At 31.3% G+C, this 16,819-nt stretch overlaps 1 protein-coding gene across 1 annotated transcript; it reads right to left on the reverse strand.

Moving 5' to 3' along the window:
* Nucleotides 1–9,278: 9,278 nt before the first annotated feature.
* LOC125807049 (alpha-xylosidase 1-like) lies at nucleotides 9,279–16,421 on the reverse strand. The gene is made up of 3 exons (XM_049486805.1): nucleotides 16,045–16,421; nucleotides 14,430–15,121; nucleotides 9,279–11,205 (listed from the first exon to the last, which is right to left on the reverse strand). The coding sequence occupies exons 1-3, from the start codon at nucleotides 16,260–16,262 to the stop codon at nucleotides 9,329–9,331; spliced, it is 2,787 nt and encodes a 928-aa protein (XP_049342762.1). The 5' UTR covers nucleotides 16,263–16,421; the 3' UTR covers nucleotides 9,279–9,328.
* Between the last annotated feature and the right edge of the window lie 398 nt (nucleotides 16,422–16,819).

Genomic DNA, 16,819 nt, shown 5'->3' on the forward strand with positions numbered 1-16,819 from the left:
AAAATAACCGACGAAATTGTGTTGGTAACATTTTTTAGTAGTGTTATTAGCAATGAACAAGAGTCTTTTTTTACTCGTATTGAAGATGAGTTTTTTTATTCGTATTGATTTATATTAAAAATTAAAAGTGAGTATTTGCGTTAAGTTTAGATAGCCTAGATGATAAGAAAAAATAAATAAGTAGTGTTATTTAATTTAATTGAATGTTTGAGAAAGAAAATCAAAGAACTTTCGTCAATTTATTTTCATGCAAAAATACAGAGAAATCTCAAAAAATAATATTATTATTTGAAAATTTTTATATTCGTTTGCGAATGTTTAATTTTTTTATGAAAATTAACAGGCACACGTCTATTTTTAAAATTTTTTGTTAATTTTTAATTTTTTTAACTAAAATTAATTGACACGTGTCGATTTAAAATAAGAAGTTGCATTTAAAAAATATATATAAAATAAAGAATCATAAAAATAGTATTTTGTGTTAAAATGGAACAGAAAAAATGGAGTTCAAGGGTTAAAATGGAACAAGGCTAAGTTGGAGTGTCAAAATGAAAAATTGGGCCAAGTTTGAGGGGCTGTGTATGTGTTTGGCCTATTTATATCGTTTATGTATGTATGTTATATTAATGTGCATACATAATCATATGGTGAACGCAAATATCCATGCACGTGCTTCCGTACTATACCATATTGTTTTATGGCTTTTTATTAGCCATTAGAATTTAATTCTCTTTTTATTATCCTCATTTATAAAAACCGTTGCTTTTTTATTTCCCTCCTTTTCGTTATCATCAATTACAAACGGCTTAATCACATATACTATATTCTCTTCGTTTTAATTAATGTGACGTTATTTGATTTATAGTATATTTTCTAAATTATTTTTAATATATTTTTAATATTTATATGATTATAAATTATTTTACTTAACTGAATTTTTGAAACAAGGGCGAAAAACTTTCCCCTCCTCAAACTAGTTATAAAAGATCGCTTTCATAATAAATTTGAAAAACAGTTTCCCAATATTAAGGAAATCACTTGGTTAATTGAAAAGCTTATTGGTTCGCCTTTGACTTAGAGACATTATTATTATTAACATAGAGACATGCCAATTTTTATTTTTATTTTAGTTTTTCATCCGGTGTCTAAAGTCCACATTGGAGCTCCGACTAAATTCGGATCGCGCTTTGCAGGGCCCATTCAAGAGTGGCGCTTCCAACAAGATTTTCTCCATACCTAGGACTTGAACCCGAAACATCTAATTAAGGCTGACACACTTCCACCAGTGCACCACTGGTGAGACATGCCAATTATTTGGTATAGAGTATTAAGCCCAAGTTAGCAAGCTACTATCTAATCTTTATAAGTTGTGGCGCTAATCAAATTATAACAATACTTTTTATTTACGATATACATATTAATACCTATTAATATTCATTTTTCTAAGGCTATTAAGGGTCGTTGGTGGTAAAGGCCTGGGACAAAGTCCTTCAGGTCGCCGGTTCGAGCCCCAGCAGGGCCACTGGAGGCATTACAAACCGGCCGCATCTCCAGGGCCCTGTGGAACTAACCGTGGTGGACCCGCCTTGAAACAGCGGGACCCGGTGGGTACAGCTAGTCGGGTTCGCAAAGCGATGCCCGGAAACCACGGTTAAAAAAAAAAAAAAGAGAGGGTCGTTGGCCTATTATTTTGAGAATAGATCCGCCTTTGATTATAACTAAAATAGTATTTTTAATGAATAACAAAATAAATTTTCTTCCTTTGAACCATTCTAAACCAAGCATTATTATGTAAGAGGGAAATAAAAGAAAATAGTAACCGAGTTTTACTCTTTCAACACAAAATACCATTTTATATTAATTATCATATTTTATTTTACACAATTTAAAAAAAAACAAAATTTGAGACAAATATATTTAATAATATTGGCAAATAATAATATATAAGATGGAGGAAGTCTTTTTTTTGTTTTTTTTAAAAATATTTATGTTTTGGAAAAAAGAAAAAAAAATAGTTTAATGTTGACTAATAGGAGGACAATTGGGCTACGTAAATGTAGATAAGTGGACCGAATGGTTGCTTCCGTTTCCCGCCAAAGTGGAGCCCACGTGTCACTAATTTCCCTCCATCTTTTTTCCCGCCCAATATAACGGGTCGGAAGGCCCAATGTGAAACTTGACACGTGGAATAAAGGCCCAGCACAACTTTTTGACGTGCTCTAATTTCTGTGTGTTTCTATATAGTATATATTTTGGTAAAGGTAAATCGAAAGAATATAAAGGAGAGATATAATTAGATAGGATGTGATACAATTTTAATATATCGAAGATATGAAATTGGATATGAGAATGTTTAGGTTGCTGATTAACATAGAAAATTAGTAGATAGTGGAGTATTCTGTTTAACTTTTGATTAGTTTTGGTTTGATGGTTTCTGTTATTAGTCTTATTTTTGTAGTGTTTTAGAGTTGATTTTGATCATCTTTTATTGTTTACGGTGTTTCAGCTATTGTATTATTTTATTATTGATATTACTTTCCTATTAGTTATTACTATATTTTTTTTGCTATTATTTTTTCTTTGTATACCTATTTTGACTTGGTATACTAGAGTTGAGAGTCTTTCAGAAACAATTTTTCTATCTCCACAAAATATATAAAATAAAATAGAGAAGTAATGAAAACATGGTTAAATTCGGCTTGAATTATTGCTTTCATCTCCAAATTATTGACAATCTTAAAAACACACGTTAACTTGATTAAAGAAACTTAAATGTACATTCGATCTCGCAATATGATTGAAGTACACCTCTAAATACACTCGTCAAATTTACCAATGTTTTCCACATTTTTCTCAACTTTTTATTAACAATCACATGCTTCTATGAGAGCTTGAGACCTCTTGCTATATCATGTGATAAATTTAAAGTCTATCTAATTTAGAAATTCAATGTTTTTGTATACTTTTCTTTATATACTTTTCACTCTTGAGATTATGTTAAATTTCAATCGGTATATTATTATTGGTGTCAAGTGTTTTTGTTACAGGAATTTAGTGGAGTGTGTCCTGACTGATACGCTGATTTATATATTGAGGAATTTGGACAAGTCAGCATGTCCCGACTGATACGCTGGATATTGGATACCACTAATAGCCGATCAAATATGGGGTGCGATTGTTCAAAATCAAATCAAAATTGATAAAATTTGAATAAAATATTTTTATTAATTTATTAATAATGAGTTATGATTTAATGGTTTTAAATTATTTTCTTAACGGATAAATTAAATAATTATATTTATACTATTTTGTATATAAAATCTTTGATTTAGAGTTTAGTTTCCTATTTTTATTTCTGATCGTCTCAAACTCTTATTTATTCTATAATGTTTAAGTATTTGCTTTTGAGCAAGATGCAATTTGTGAACTTATGCGCATGGTTCATTTGGTTTGTCACCTTGTATCTAAGTGATTTTCAATGAAAATGATCAATAATCGATAAGTTAATATCTTAATGGTTCTATAACAATTTAGTATGTCCAATAAGTCAAATCGATAAACTGTAAAATCTAACTGAATCGACCGATACACAATCCTAATGGTGTATATATACGTTAGATTTGGGACGATTTTTTTTATTATTATTATTGTTTACTTTCGATTAGGAAAACGTCACCTCAAGAAATCAAAATTGTCTTTCCACTAAGATTTTTCTTTGACGATGTAATCCATGAAATGTATTTTTTTTTCCTTCTAAATTCTTCCAAAACAATAGTACAAAAGGAAGAAATGCACCTACCTAGAACATGCTTCGCTTGACTTATATCCAAAGTGACTCGTCTTAAAATATATATATTTTTTTGTATTAATTTATTCGTCTGATTTTAACTTAACATGAAAATTAAGAAAGTAAAAAAACATTAGTTTTATAGTCTTAATTAAATTAAAGATACATAGAATATATTATACATTGATTTTTGAATCTCATTTGCCATTACAATAGAATTATCACTTGTTTAAAAGAATTCAACAGTTTATATATAATGAAACAAATTCATTTTATCCTACTCCAAAATTTGACTTTAAAACGAAAGAAAACAGTTGACACCCTCGGGATGAATTGACTACATTATTACAATGCTGTCTTGAATTGTTTTTCCAAGCATGTTATCTTGTAAATGTCTAATTTTCCTCCAATTAAATGAAGGAGCACCATACCGAACATGAGTTCTATTGAATCAAAGCAGACAATACCACATCATATATTAAAGTTATGACAATTATCATCCGTTTATAATCTAATAATACTACTATTTTTTCTTTTTTACCTTTTTAAATTATTATTTTTTTGAAGTGTTTCATTAAATAATCAGAGAGAAAATAAACTTATATACATAATTATTGTGTATGGGCAGGCCTTCTTGCACATAGGTTGTTGTAAATATTAAAATAAGGTGGCTACATTATTAATATGCTATCTCACTTGTATTCATTCCATTCATTACCTTCCCGTTATATTATATAGTCTGCTAATAATAATGTCACATTATTATATCACTATGTGTCAGCTAACAAGTAGATAAAAATCAGATCGATACAATAAAGTTTTTAGGGTTCAAATGCGTGAAAATATTAATTGTGGGGACCTGAATTGATGGAGATTTATAGTTTAGAAAATAAATAATAATAATAATATTATGCTCCCCTAAAGAGTACATAAAATGATAAGGTAAATTAAATGTTTCAAAGGGATATTGATAGGCCTAAATTCCTCCTGAATTTACTGTTTTGGCTCACTATGCTGTGTCACTCTCATTGAGTAAAATTCACAAGCAGTCGTTGTTATGAAGTTTCAAATTTTTATAATAGAGTGTTTAGATTACTTGAAACCTAATAAGTTGAGGATTGCTCAAATCCGTATAAGCAGATTATTAGTTTATTTTTCAATCAATATAGGACTTTCATTGACTCTAATACAAAATTTGTATATACTTAGTTGTTTGTATATTCACAAGCAAAATATACAAATCAACAAGCGAAGTATACAAACCGCAATCTACATAGCTTACAAAACTATAATTATAAAGCGTAATTATCAAAACTATAAATATAGAGCTTTATTATGTTAATTATTTTTGTTATTTCTGAATAAAATGAAAGTGCATGTTGACCATATGTTTTGAGTAGGAGCATAAGTGGGCTGCTCTAGTGGACCGAAGGCTCCTACATCGCCCACTTCCACTAAAATCAAAGCTTTCAAAATGGGTTGAAAGCCCAATGTAGAAATGTGTTTGGGCGTCCGATATTCGTATTAAATTTCGATTAACATAACCCTTTAATTTGGCATTAGCTGATAACTATGACCTTTAATTTTGTGTTTGTACAAGTAAACACTTAAACTTATATAAAATTGAACAAATAGACATATTCGTCCTACATGGCACCGTACATGATAATTTTGTGTCCTACTTGGCATCGTATGTGTATTATGCCATGTAAGACACGTGTGTCTACTTAATCAATTTTATATAAGTTTAAGTGTCAACTTGTGCACACTCAAAGTTTGAGGGAATAGTTATACGCTGAAGTTAAATTAAGGGTCATATGTATATATTATGCTAAGTTCATTTGGGGGAAATGCTCCTTATCGATTAGGATTTTTTATTTTATACTGAGAGCTTAAAATTGAAACCTCTAATTAAAGGAACGCATCCTTGAGTGGTCAACCCAATTATTTGACATTATTTTCTGTGTAATTTTCTTTTCTAGGGAAAACAGTTGTTCTGTATCACTTTTTGGGAACTGTGCTTTTTATATTTTAGTTTATTTTCTTCACATTCTGCATTTTTTTTTTTCTTGTTGTGATTTAATTGGATTTTGCAAGCAGCATATTTACTGGTCAGCACTTGGCCAAGTGATGAGTTGGATTTTGTATGTACGTGTCAATCCCTATTGTTTTATTATGATTAAAGCAGTAAGATACGTGTCACAACAACTTTAAATTTTATAAAATGATAAAGAAATACGATTTTTTCATGAAAATACAAAGTAACTAGAGATGTAGTGTAAAATTAGGTAAAGACCACTCGATGCGTAAGATGTATCTTGCTCTAATATCATATAAAGAAAAAAAATATGGAATATAACATAATTCTAAAAGTTAGATCATAAAAAAATGAATTACTAAAGTAAAAGAGTCTATTTTTTCCCGATTTCACCGCTGTGAAACTTAACATGTAGCAAAAATATTGGGATAAAACATACTTTGTAAATCTTGATATAGACGAATAAATGAATTGATTTAGTTTTCTATACATAATAAAACAAAAGAAATTGATGCAAGGCTTTGGATAAAGTTACGTTATTGTAAGACTTCTTTAAAATTACTTGCAAGTTTTCTATTTGAGCTATTTACGATTTGTTAGTTTGAACTATTTGTAATTTGATTGCTTGATTGTAAACATAAATAAGCTATTGTATTATTTTTTTAAAACAACTTAAATTACTTGTAAATTATCTGCTTAATCGCAAATTTCTTTTTTTATTTTTTATTTTTACTAAAAAATATCTTATTTTGATATTGGGATTCCTCAAATATCTGCAGGTTAACTTAGATATGCACCATTATTGGGAATGGGCGTCCCTCCTTGGCTCCTTACACATAGGTTGGTGCAGCAAGATGCAACTTCTCGATTTAAACTTGACGAATTTAACCTTTTAAAATAAAAATATTCTTTTATTTAATGGACGTTTGTCTATGAAAATAATAATAAAAATATAGAATGAAACAAAAGCTAGATAAAGAATTGAGCAAATAAAGTTATGATAATTTGTACGGACCCATCTTACCCATAGAAACTTTAAACGTATATTTATTAACTCAACCTATTTTACTTGTAAAAATTAATCCAACGCGCTTATCCGACATCTCATCCCTTTGATATGTGCAATGCATTACAAATCTAGGTCTTATTAGATAGAGACCAAAATAAAGTTGGAAGGGCTCAAACGCGTGAAATTATTAATTATTGGGGCCATAGTGAACAAATAAAAGTCTAGTCTGCTCCCTAGAAGGGTACATAAAATGATGTAGTTTTAAGTTTGAGAAACAGTGGGAAATGGACCGACAAAGGTTGTGATAGAATGGTAAATATTCCTTCATTCTTAATTAGAAGTCTTGAGTTTGAGTTACTCTTCCCTGAGTACAGACTCGCATTTCTCAAGAAGTGTTTGTATCCCGGATTTTCTAGCACGAATTCAAATTTAGTCGAGCTTCAATATGGATATTGAACACCGGATAAGGATAAAAAACAGCAAGAAATGGGCCTAAGATTCATTCTTGATTCATGCGTGAAATGTGGGCCCACAACGTGGATATCATTTATAGGGCCCATAATTCCCATAATGTATTTTTTACTTTTTTGTTTCATCAAAATGAACTAACAATTCTAGAGTTGATGAATGATTAGCACTGGTTCCATTTAGTTAATTACTCCATATGTTTCGATTTGTTTATCTGATTTTGACTTGATACGAAGTATAAGAAAGTTAATAGAACTTTTGAATCATGTACATTATACCAAAATGTCTTTCAATCTTCTCATCTTTATCATATTGCGTGGAAAGTTAGAATTATAGAGTTGTCAAAAGAAGAAAAAATATATTCTTTCTAAAACATCTAAAAGGAAAGTAAGACAAACTCGAAGTGTTTTCAATACTCATGTTAGTAAATAAATAATGTTCTCACTTGCTATCGTTATCTACCACCCACAACCATCATTTGTCCTTCTCCATTATCAATAATGTTCTCACTTAGTTTTCAGCATAACTCGAAGTGTTTTCAATACTCATGTTAGTAAATAAAGTACTCAATAAATGCAAATAACCATAAATAGATAATATTTTTTATAGTCCTTCATTGATAGCTATTAACATGGATAAGGCCCAATAAGTAGTCCAGGCCCAGTAAAAAGCTCCAGGCTCATTTCTAATTAATAAGACTTGATCCATTCTAATTTACTAGTTTTGCAACATAGTGAGCTTAATTTTGCCAATACATTGCTACCTTCTCTTTATGTCATAGGATTAAACAATTTAAATTTGAGCAACTTTCACATTTAGCAAACACAAAATTCATATTTGTATGCTATAACAAAATTTGCATAATTGCGCTTCATAGCAAACATAAATATGTATATTTCGTTATACATATACAAAAGAAAGTAGTTGTATAATTTGCTTTGGTATACATATACAAAAAGATCAATTGTATAAAGTGAGAGAGGCGAGTGAGCGAGCGAGATTTGGGAGAGTGGCGGGCGAGATCTGGGAGAGGGGAGAGAGGGGAACGAAAATATATGTATATATACAATTTTCAAGCATTTTATACATTTGCATTTTTGTATAAAATGAGAGAGGAGAGTGAGAGAGCGAGATCTGGGAGAGTGGCGAGCGAGATCTGGGAGAGGGGAACGAAAATATATGTATATATACAATTTTCTCTCGCTTTATATAAACACAAACACACTTTATACAATTTGCGTTTTTTGTATAAAGTGAGAGAGGCGAGTGAGAGAGCGAGATCTGGGAGAGGGGAACGAAAATATATGTATATATACAATTTTCTCTCGCTTTATACAAATACAAATGCACTTTATACACTTGCGTTTGTATAAAAAATGAGAGAGGCGAGGGAGAGAACGAGAGTGGCAAGCGAGATTCACCAAGAGTGAGGTGAAATAACAATAGTTTGCTATGAGGTACAATTAAATCAAACTATATTTATAACATTTAATTTGAATTAATAGTTTGCTATTATATACAATTTTCCCTTTAAATTTATACAAAAAAAAAAGGGGTTCCTTTTCACCTTATTTATAAGTATAAGTTTTTGACGAAGTAGGTTTAATTGAACCCCTTCTGACCATATCTTCACTGTAAAAAAAAGTCACGTTGACAATAATGAAGAAAATAACAACAAATGCCAAATGGTGCCACAAAGGGAATAATATATTGAGTTATTTATAGTGACCTAAAACATTAGATCCAAGACATACTTTCAAAGTCCAAGAAGCAACAATGACATTCCAAACACTTTTACATAAAAACACTTTGATTTCAATTTGTCAACAACAGAATGAAGTAAAACTCATACAGAAAACATAAATCAATAATACACTTGGAATCTCTTTTGCCTAATTTATGAGAAAAAAAAAAGGATATCAAAAGCTTATTTTAAACTAAAATCTCCTTTTTTCCCCATCAAGAACCTTATAACTACTTAACTAAAAACATAGGCAATTTTATCCACACCAAATATAAACTAAACTTAAATCCCCATTTTCCAAGACATAGCAAAGTTTTTACCAATTGGTAATTCTAATCCTTTAATATCTAGCATCATACTCTTCTTGTGACCTCCATCTTCCAATTTGTCTATAAACTTATGCTCTTCTGTTTCAAATTCCAACTTTGAAGTATCTTCAACTTTACTTCCATCAACAAGAATGTCAAATGCACCTCCAATTCCATTCAATCCTAACACAGTAACCTTTTCGATGTACCAACCTTTATCCAACGCGTATTTACTTTCTTGAACTTCAGACCAAATCTTCACTGTACCATTACTAGTTGTCGCGTGGAAATCCATGTATGTTGACTTCCCATTTCCTAGTTTCATCTCAGGAAGCTCATCATCGTCGAGGAAAAGATTTCCTTTAGCTACCCCTTCTGATGCCCCGAGTGGGAAGGCTACAACGATTGTGAAAGGTGTCATTCTTGCTTCTTTTGTTAACATCCCTCCGCGTTGCATTGGTAGTATGGTGTTTTGGTACAAATGCACGTTGACTACGTGCAATGGTGCATCAAGTGAGCGGTAATGTGGTTCTTTTGTGACAATGACCTGTGTCATATCGAATAAACTGTACCAAGTACCTGGAGGAAAGAGCGCGCTTACCTTAGTTTTAGCCTTTTCTAGCACTGGAGAGACCATGACATTGCTTCCTACCAAGAATTGAGTGCTTAACTCGTAAAGCTCTGGAATGTTTGGGAAAGTGAAGAAGAGTGGCCTTACAATTGGTGCTCCGGTTTTGTGTGCCTCGTAGCTCAATGTGTAGAGATAAGGCAACAATTTGTATCTCATTCCTAAAGCATTACGCGAAGATTTAGTCACGCTTTTCCATTGGTAAAGCTCTTGTCTTGGTGAGTAATAGTTCGCGTGATCCCTTGAGAAGGGATAGAACGCGCCTACTTGAATCCAACGGTTGCATAGCTCCTCCAAAGGAGGAGCCGCGGGGTAAAATCCACATATGTCTGAACCAACCATAGGAACACCAAATATACCAAAGTTCAAGACAGTAGAGATTGAATACTTCAAATCCTCCCAAGTACCTTTGTTATCCCCTGTCCAATGTGCAGCATAATGTCCTGAACCAACAAACGTGGCACGAGTCAATATGAACGGACGTTTTCCCTCTATAGCTTGTAGACCCTTGTGAGTTGCAATAGTCTCAGAGAAACCATAAAGACTATGAGCATCATATTCCCTAACACCATTATAATGTGTTGCACTCGTAGCAATCGTTTTGTAACCTATTGGAGCTTGAATACCAGAAGCATTTATCTTGTAAGGTGGATCATCCCACTTTGTTTTCGTTACATTCTTGCAATCCAAGCAACATATCCAACCAGGACCTGTCCCATTAGGACATATCCTACCCTTGGGGATCGTGCACAAACCATTACAAAAGTTGGAAACTTCATTCATGTCAATCCATAGTCCATCAATAGGAGCAAGTTCATGGAAACGTCGAATCTCATCACCCCACCACTCAACTGTTTTCGGGTTGAGGAAGTCAGGGAAATGAACAGCACCAGGCCAGACTTGTGCTAGAAACGGTTTCCCTTCGTATTTGATGAAAACATCATTGGCTAAACCTCTTTGGTAAGTACCATAACTTTTGTTAACTCCAATTCCAGGATCATTGATCACAATGTAATGCATTCCTTCAGCATGAATTTTCTCTAAGAAAGCTCTCAACTTTGGGCCAGGGTAGTTAACAGGATGGAGGGTGAAGTCTTTTTTCCCATCCATATGATCATCATCATTCCATATAACATCAAGAGGGATTTTTGCTTTCTTGTAATTGGCAATAACATCTTCAATCACAGATAAATTGTGGTAACCCCATCTACATTGATGAAAACCTGTAGCAATATAAACAAATACATAGTTAGAACATTGAATCTTGAATACAATAGTAGTTTACATTCTAAGTTTAGTAGTTATTTGCTATGTTGTTCAGACTCTCCAAAAATGTTGTCGTAGCTGAGTTAGATACTTTTGAAGGATCTAACACGCATCCCTAGTCATGCAACATAGGTTATATGTTATGAGTCTCACATTGATCGAGTCTCGGATAAACTAGGCTTGAATAATCCTCACCTCTTGTGAGCTATCTTTTGAGTTTGAGTTAGGTGTAAGGTAAATTTTCTTATATTGATATCAGAGCCAGACCAGTTATATTTTACCGGATGTTGGGTCCATATCATATATTGTTCAGTGTTCACACTAGAGATGTTTAAGGAGGTTGGAAGATTTGTCTCTTTATATAGTTTTGGATGGACAATACTTACCTCGTGAACCAAGTTTTGAGTTAGCTATACGATTCGATTTCTTATCATATCTACTACCTTCTACTAGCAATCTAACATGTACTTTGTTATTTTCTAGACCCCTTATAGTTAAATATTTGAATTGAATAGGTCCTATTACAACTAATTATACAACTGGAGACAGTAATGCTACTAAAATGTTTACATCAAATTGGGACCTTAATATAAAAGTGTTACTAAAGTTTAGAAACTGTAATTAAAATTTGATGTGATGGCTCAAATTTACAACTATGTAGGGAAGGTACACCTACTATGACTACAACATCAAACAAAGATCTTTAAGATGCTCTTTTCTTGTAAGACACTTGTTTTTCTCTGCCTGGACCAGCTAATGAAGGGCATTGTTGGTTATGAGTAAAAAAAACAAAAGGATATTCTCTCTCCGATTTAATTTGTTTATATTATTTTGACTTAGCACGAAGTTTTAAAAAGTAAAGAAGACCTTCTAAGTTTTTATGGTCTTAAACTAAAAATATGCATAATGTATCAAAATGTTCTTTAATCTTGTAGTATTAAACATATCATATCAGAAATTGAAATTAAAGAATCACACAAAAAAAGGAGATTATTTTTGAAAGAGGACTAAAAAAAGAGTAGGACAGATAAAAATATTTATATAATCAAATTACTTATAAAATAACTGGTGACATCCTGATGTAGGGTCTAAAGATCATTTTTAGGTAAATTGAAAATTTTGTGAGATACATTAGACCATGATCAATGTTATTCAAATGTTAGATAATAGTCAAAAGGTCAAGATTAGCCACGGCTAAAAAAAAAAAGTAAATCAACTATTTTTCTTTTTTAGGACATATATTAAAGGCAAAAATTTAAAAGTGGCCTCAAGAAAGGTCCCCCATTAAATAATAAAAACATTATAAATGTTTAGCTTTGATGCATACTTTTTATGTGGACCTAGCTAGAAGATATTTTTTGTATGAGAAAAATAGAGCATGAGAGAATCAAAGATTTTTTTTAATAGTCAAAATTCAAAGAGTAGTTTCAACTTTTTTCTAGAAATAAAAAGAATAAAAAAGAGAGAACATATAATTGCAATAATATCAATCATACTATTTACAAAATAATTCATTGAACATTTTCATGAATATATATACCTACCACTTGACCTATTAGAATATGAACTTAGACAAACAATTTTTTTTAACTATTTAAGGTACTTACGTGTAAAAGATTAAGAAAAGTATTCTATCTAATGAAACGTGTAATGATGATTAGCCAAAATTAAAAAGGTCATAGCATGTTAAAATTGTCCACATCATACAAGATTTTTTCATCTACTCAATCATTTCAAAGTTGCAATCCTTTTCAAGTGTGATTATAAAATAATCATTTTGCTTTCGTTTCCATGAAATTCCATGAGTTGTTATTAATTGGCATCCTAGGATATATATATATATATATTATAAAATAATCATTTTGCTTTCTTTTCCATGAAATTCCATGAGTTGTTATTAATTGGCATCCTAGGTTATATATAGGTCGAGTTAATGTGTCAAAATAATAAATGAGGACAACTTCAAAGGATTCGAGCCATCTACGATAAGGGAGAGGGATATACTATTGGAAAAGCCATAAATAAATACATGATATATACGTTTATTAGGTGCTTCTTTTTAATGATAATTATGGTCGATCAACTTACATATAACTTAATTATCCCACCATCACACATCGAGTAATTTTTTTTGATGACAAAGGAAAACCATAACCGCTACTCTTTGGGTGCGCCCAGGGTAAAATCCCGCTCTTATGCAATAACTCAAGAAGAAATTCATAGGTAATAAATTGAGAAAATAATTACTTTGTTGATTAAGCATTTATTGATAATATGGTCCACATGGTAACAATTGCTATCCTAATTTTGTCCCTTATATAAATCTCCTAATGTATAAACCTCCAAAACAAATAAATTATATAAGGAACAGCCAAAAAACTTATTGAAGGACTAGTCACGGGAATCTAAGTTACTAGCTCAAATGTAAGCAAAAAACAAAAGAGGTAGAATCCCCACAAGTCTATTTGTTTTATAACCCCCAAAAAAAATTAGAGGTTTGAATTTTTAGTTAATCAAGAATTAGTATCTCATTAACAATGTACACTTTTCTTAAGTTGATCTACAATATGTCACCATTTATGAAATTTTAATATATATGATATATGCCACATTGTATATGAGAAAAAATATAAGGTTTCACGTTCAGATCTAACAAAGCATATTAAGCGGTTTCTTCTTCTTTATCATAGTCTTGAGGGACAAAAGTTTTTGTACTCTATTCGCTCATCTTCTCAAATAAAATTTATGTCTAAACTCGATATTAACGTTTTTCCTTCTATGACCAAAAAATTCTCTAAGGCCAATCACAACTTTCAAATATCAAGAATAATGGACCCATGCCTCTATACTTCTCAACTTAAATAGTGAACATCTAACTTTTAGTTACTTATATTCCAACTATAAATCAATGGCAACTTTCAAAACTCGAAAATATTGGACCTGTCTATCTACCCTTCTCAACTTAAATATTGACGATCTAACTTTTTAGTTACTTCAACTTTAAATGCACATTTTTTTCAACCTTTCAGCAAGTATACATGGAAGCCCCTACCAATACACAACTAAATAAGTTGAAACCACACCAACCAAAAACTAAATACCAAAAAAGTAACACAATTAATGCAATTGAATTCAAGAATTAAAGAGATAAGACAAATAGTTTTAAAGAAAGGAAACATACCAAAGGACCAATAGGGCATAGGAGCAGGCCTTCCTATAAATTGAGTATATTGATCAACAACAGCAAGAGGTGTGGGCCCAGAGAAGAAGTAAAAGTCCAAAACACCCCCAATCACTTTGTATGTCAATGAATCCCCTCTATAGAACACATCCATACCATTACTATTCATCAACAAAACTGCATGAGCATAAGCTTCACCATTCACATTTCTCAAATCCATATACATTGGATGTGATCCATATAAATCCATATTCAAATTGATTGATGATTGATCTGTTGTGTACAAAGTGTAAGGGTCATTTGGATAAATTTTAATACCATGAGGTTGTGTATTTTCACCAAGACCATATAATGAAGCATCTTTAGGCAATTTTGTTGATATTTCAAGATATTGATCTTTAAATACCAAATTACTATATGGATCAGAATCTTCACTACTTGAATTGAAAAGGGTTTGTCCATTTGATTTTCTTTTAACAGAAAAACTAAAAGGGTCACTTGTGTAACTGAACATTAACTCATTTCCTGAGTATTCTTGATTGGACAAAAGTGAAAATTGGCCTTTTCTTGATTTGCCAATTGTTTGTTTAAGTGATGGAGGTGATTCTCTTGGTAATAAGTTGTAAGGAACTTCCCATCTTTGCTTATCTGCATCTGTTATGTGAATCCTCAAACGATTATCTGTCTCATGCCTGGAAAAAAAATGACAGTTAGCATAAAGATTCAATTTTTATCAAGTATTAGCACATAAAGATTGATTTTTTATCAAGAAAATGCAAGTCCACGACATGGTTTTTTTTTCTTCCTTTTTTGTGCAATGGAACATAAAGATACAATTTTTATCAAGAATTAGCACATAAAGATTGAATTTTTATGAAGAAAATGCAAGTCCAAGACATGGGGTTCTTTTTTTCTTCTTTTTTAGGTGCAATAGAGCATAAAGATTCAATTTTTATCAAGAATTAGCACATAAAGATTGTTTTTTTTATCAAGAAAATGCAAGTTCAAGACATGGGTTTCCATTTTTTTGTGCAATAGAGCATAAAGATACAATTTTTTTTAATCAAGAATTAGCTGTATAATATGAAGAATGCAAGTCCAAGACATGGGGTTCTTTTTTTCTTTTTTAGCTTTTTTGTGTACTTATTTGACAAAGAGCATCAAGTGAGCAATATCAGGGCACATAAAGGTTCCATTTTTATCAAGAATTAGCACATAAAAAATCAATTTTTATCAAGAATTAGCTATATAATAAGAAGAATGCAAGTCCAAAACATGTTTTTTTTGTACTTTCTTGACATAGAGCTGCAAGATAGCAATATCAGAGCACATAAAGATACCATTTTCAAACCAAGAATTAGCACATAAAGATTGATTTTTATCAAGAAAATGCAAGTCCAAGACATGGGGTTCATTTTTTCTTCTACTTACTTAACATAGAGCAGCAAGTGAGCAACATCAGGGCACACAAAAAGATTCCATTTTTACCAACAATTAGCACATAAAGATTCAATCTTTATCTGTTTTTGTCAAGAATTAGCACATAAAGATTCAATTTTTATCATGAAAATGCAAGTTCAAGACATGGGGTTCTTGTTTTTTTGTGAGTACTTACTTGACATAGAGCTGCAAGTTAGGAATATCAGGGCCATAAATGTTGTTTTTCTTCTTAACTTTGAGGTAACCTATGAGGCCACCATCTGGTGACTCTTCAATGGCTATCAAACTATAGCCATTGCCAATCTTGGTTGGAGCTGTGTAGACCAAATTCACACAACCTATTATGCATATTGTAAAGACTAGTAAGACTGAGGAAGAAAAGAAAAATTTCATGGTGTTTTTTGCTATTTGTTAGCTTTGGAGAAAAGAATGAAGAAGAATGTAAGGCCTCACTATGGGCACTTGGCAAGAGTAACAGTTAGGGGTTTTGTGCTTTTATAACAGTAGGTGGTCTTACAAACGTAGGTGGTGGTAACACGCGACCACCACCTACTGAAGTGAGTGAGTTAAGAATCATGAGATCTAAATTTCAAACGGAAGTATTGATAAAAGTATTAGGTGATTCATTTCTATTCAAATTTTAATGGATAAAATAAGATGAACGCGTGCGACTAAGATAACTGTATAATCAAATTAACAAATTATTGTTATAGAGAGTATATAATATAATACACGAAATATGATTATATTTATTTCTATACTCTGAGAAAAAATAAATATTTATTCATATCATACTTTTTCAATAAAATTACTTTTATCATCCAATTTGAACTATCAAATTCTCTTTTTTATCCTTATCATCTCTTATGGAGAGCTGGGAACCTAAATAAGCCACAAAAACATAAAAGTGACCAAAATAAGCCATTACTTTAGGAAGTAACTAAAATAGG

The sequence above is a fragment of the Solanum verrucosum genome, unplaced genomic scaffold (assembly GCF_900185275.1).
Source record: "Solanum verrucosum unplaced genomic scaffold, falcon-dt-bn FXZP01000196.1, whole genome shotgun sequence".
In the NCBI taxonomy this organism is placed as follows: Eukaryota; Viridiplantae; Streptophyta; class Magnoliopsida; order Solanales; family Solanaceae; genus Solanum; species Solanum verrucosum.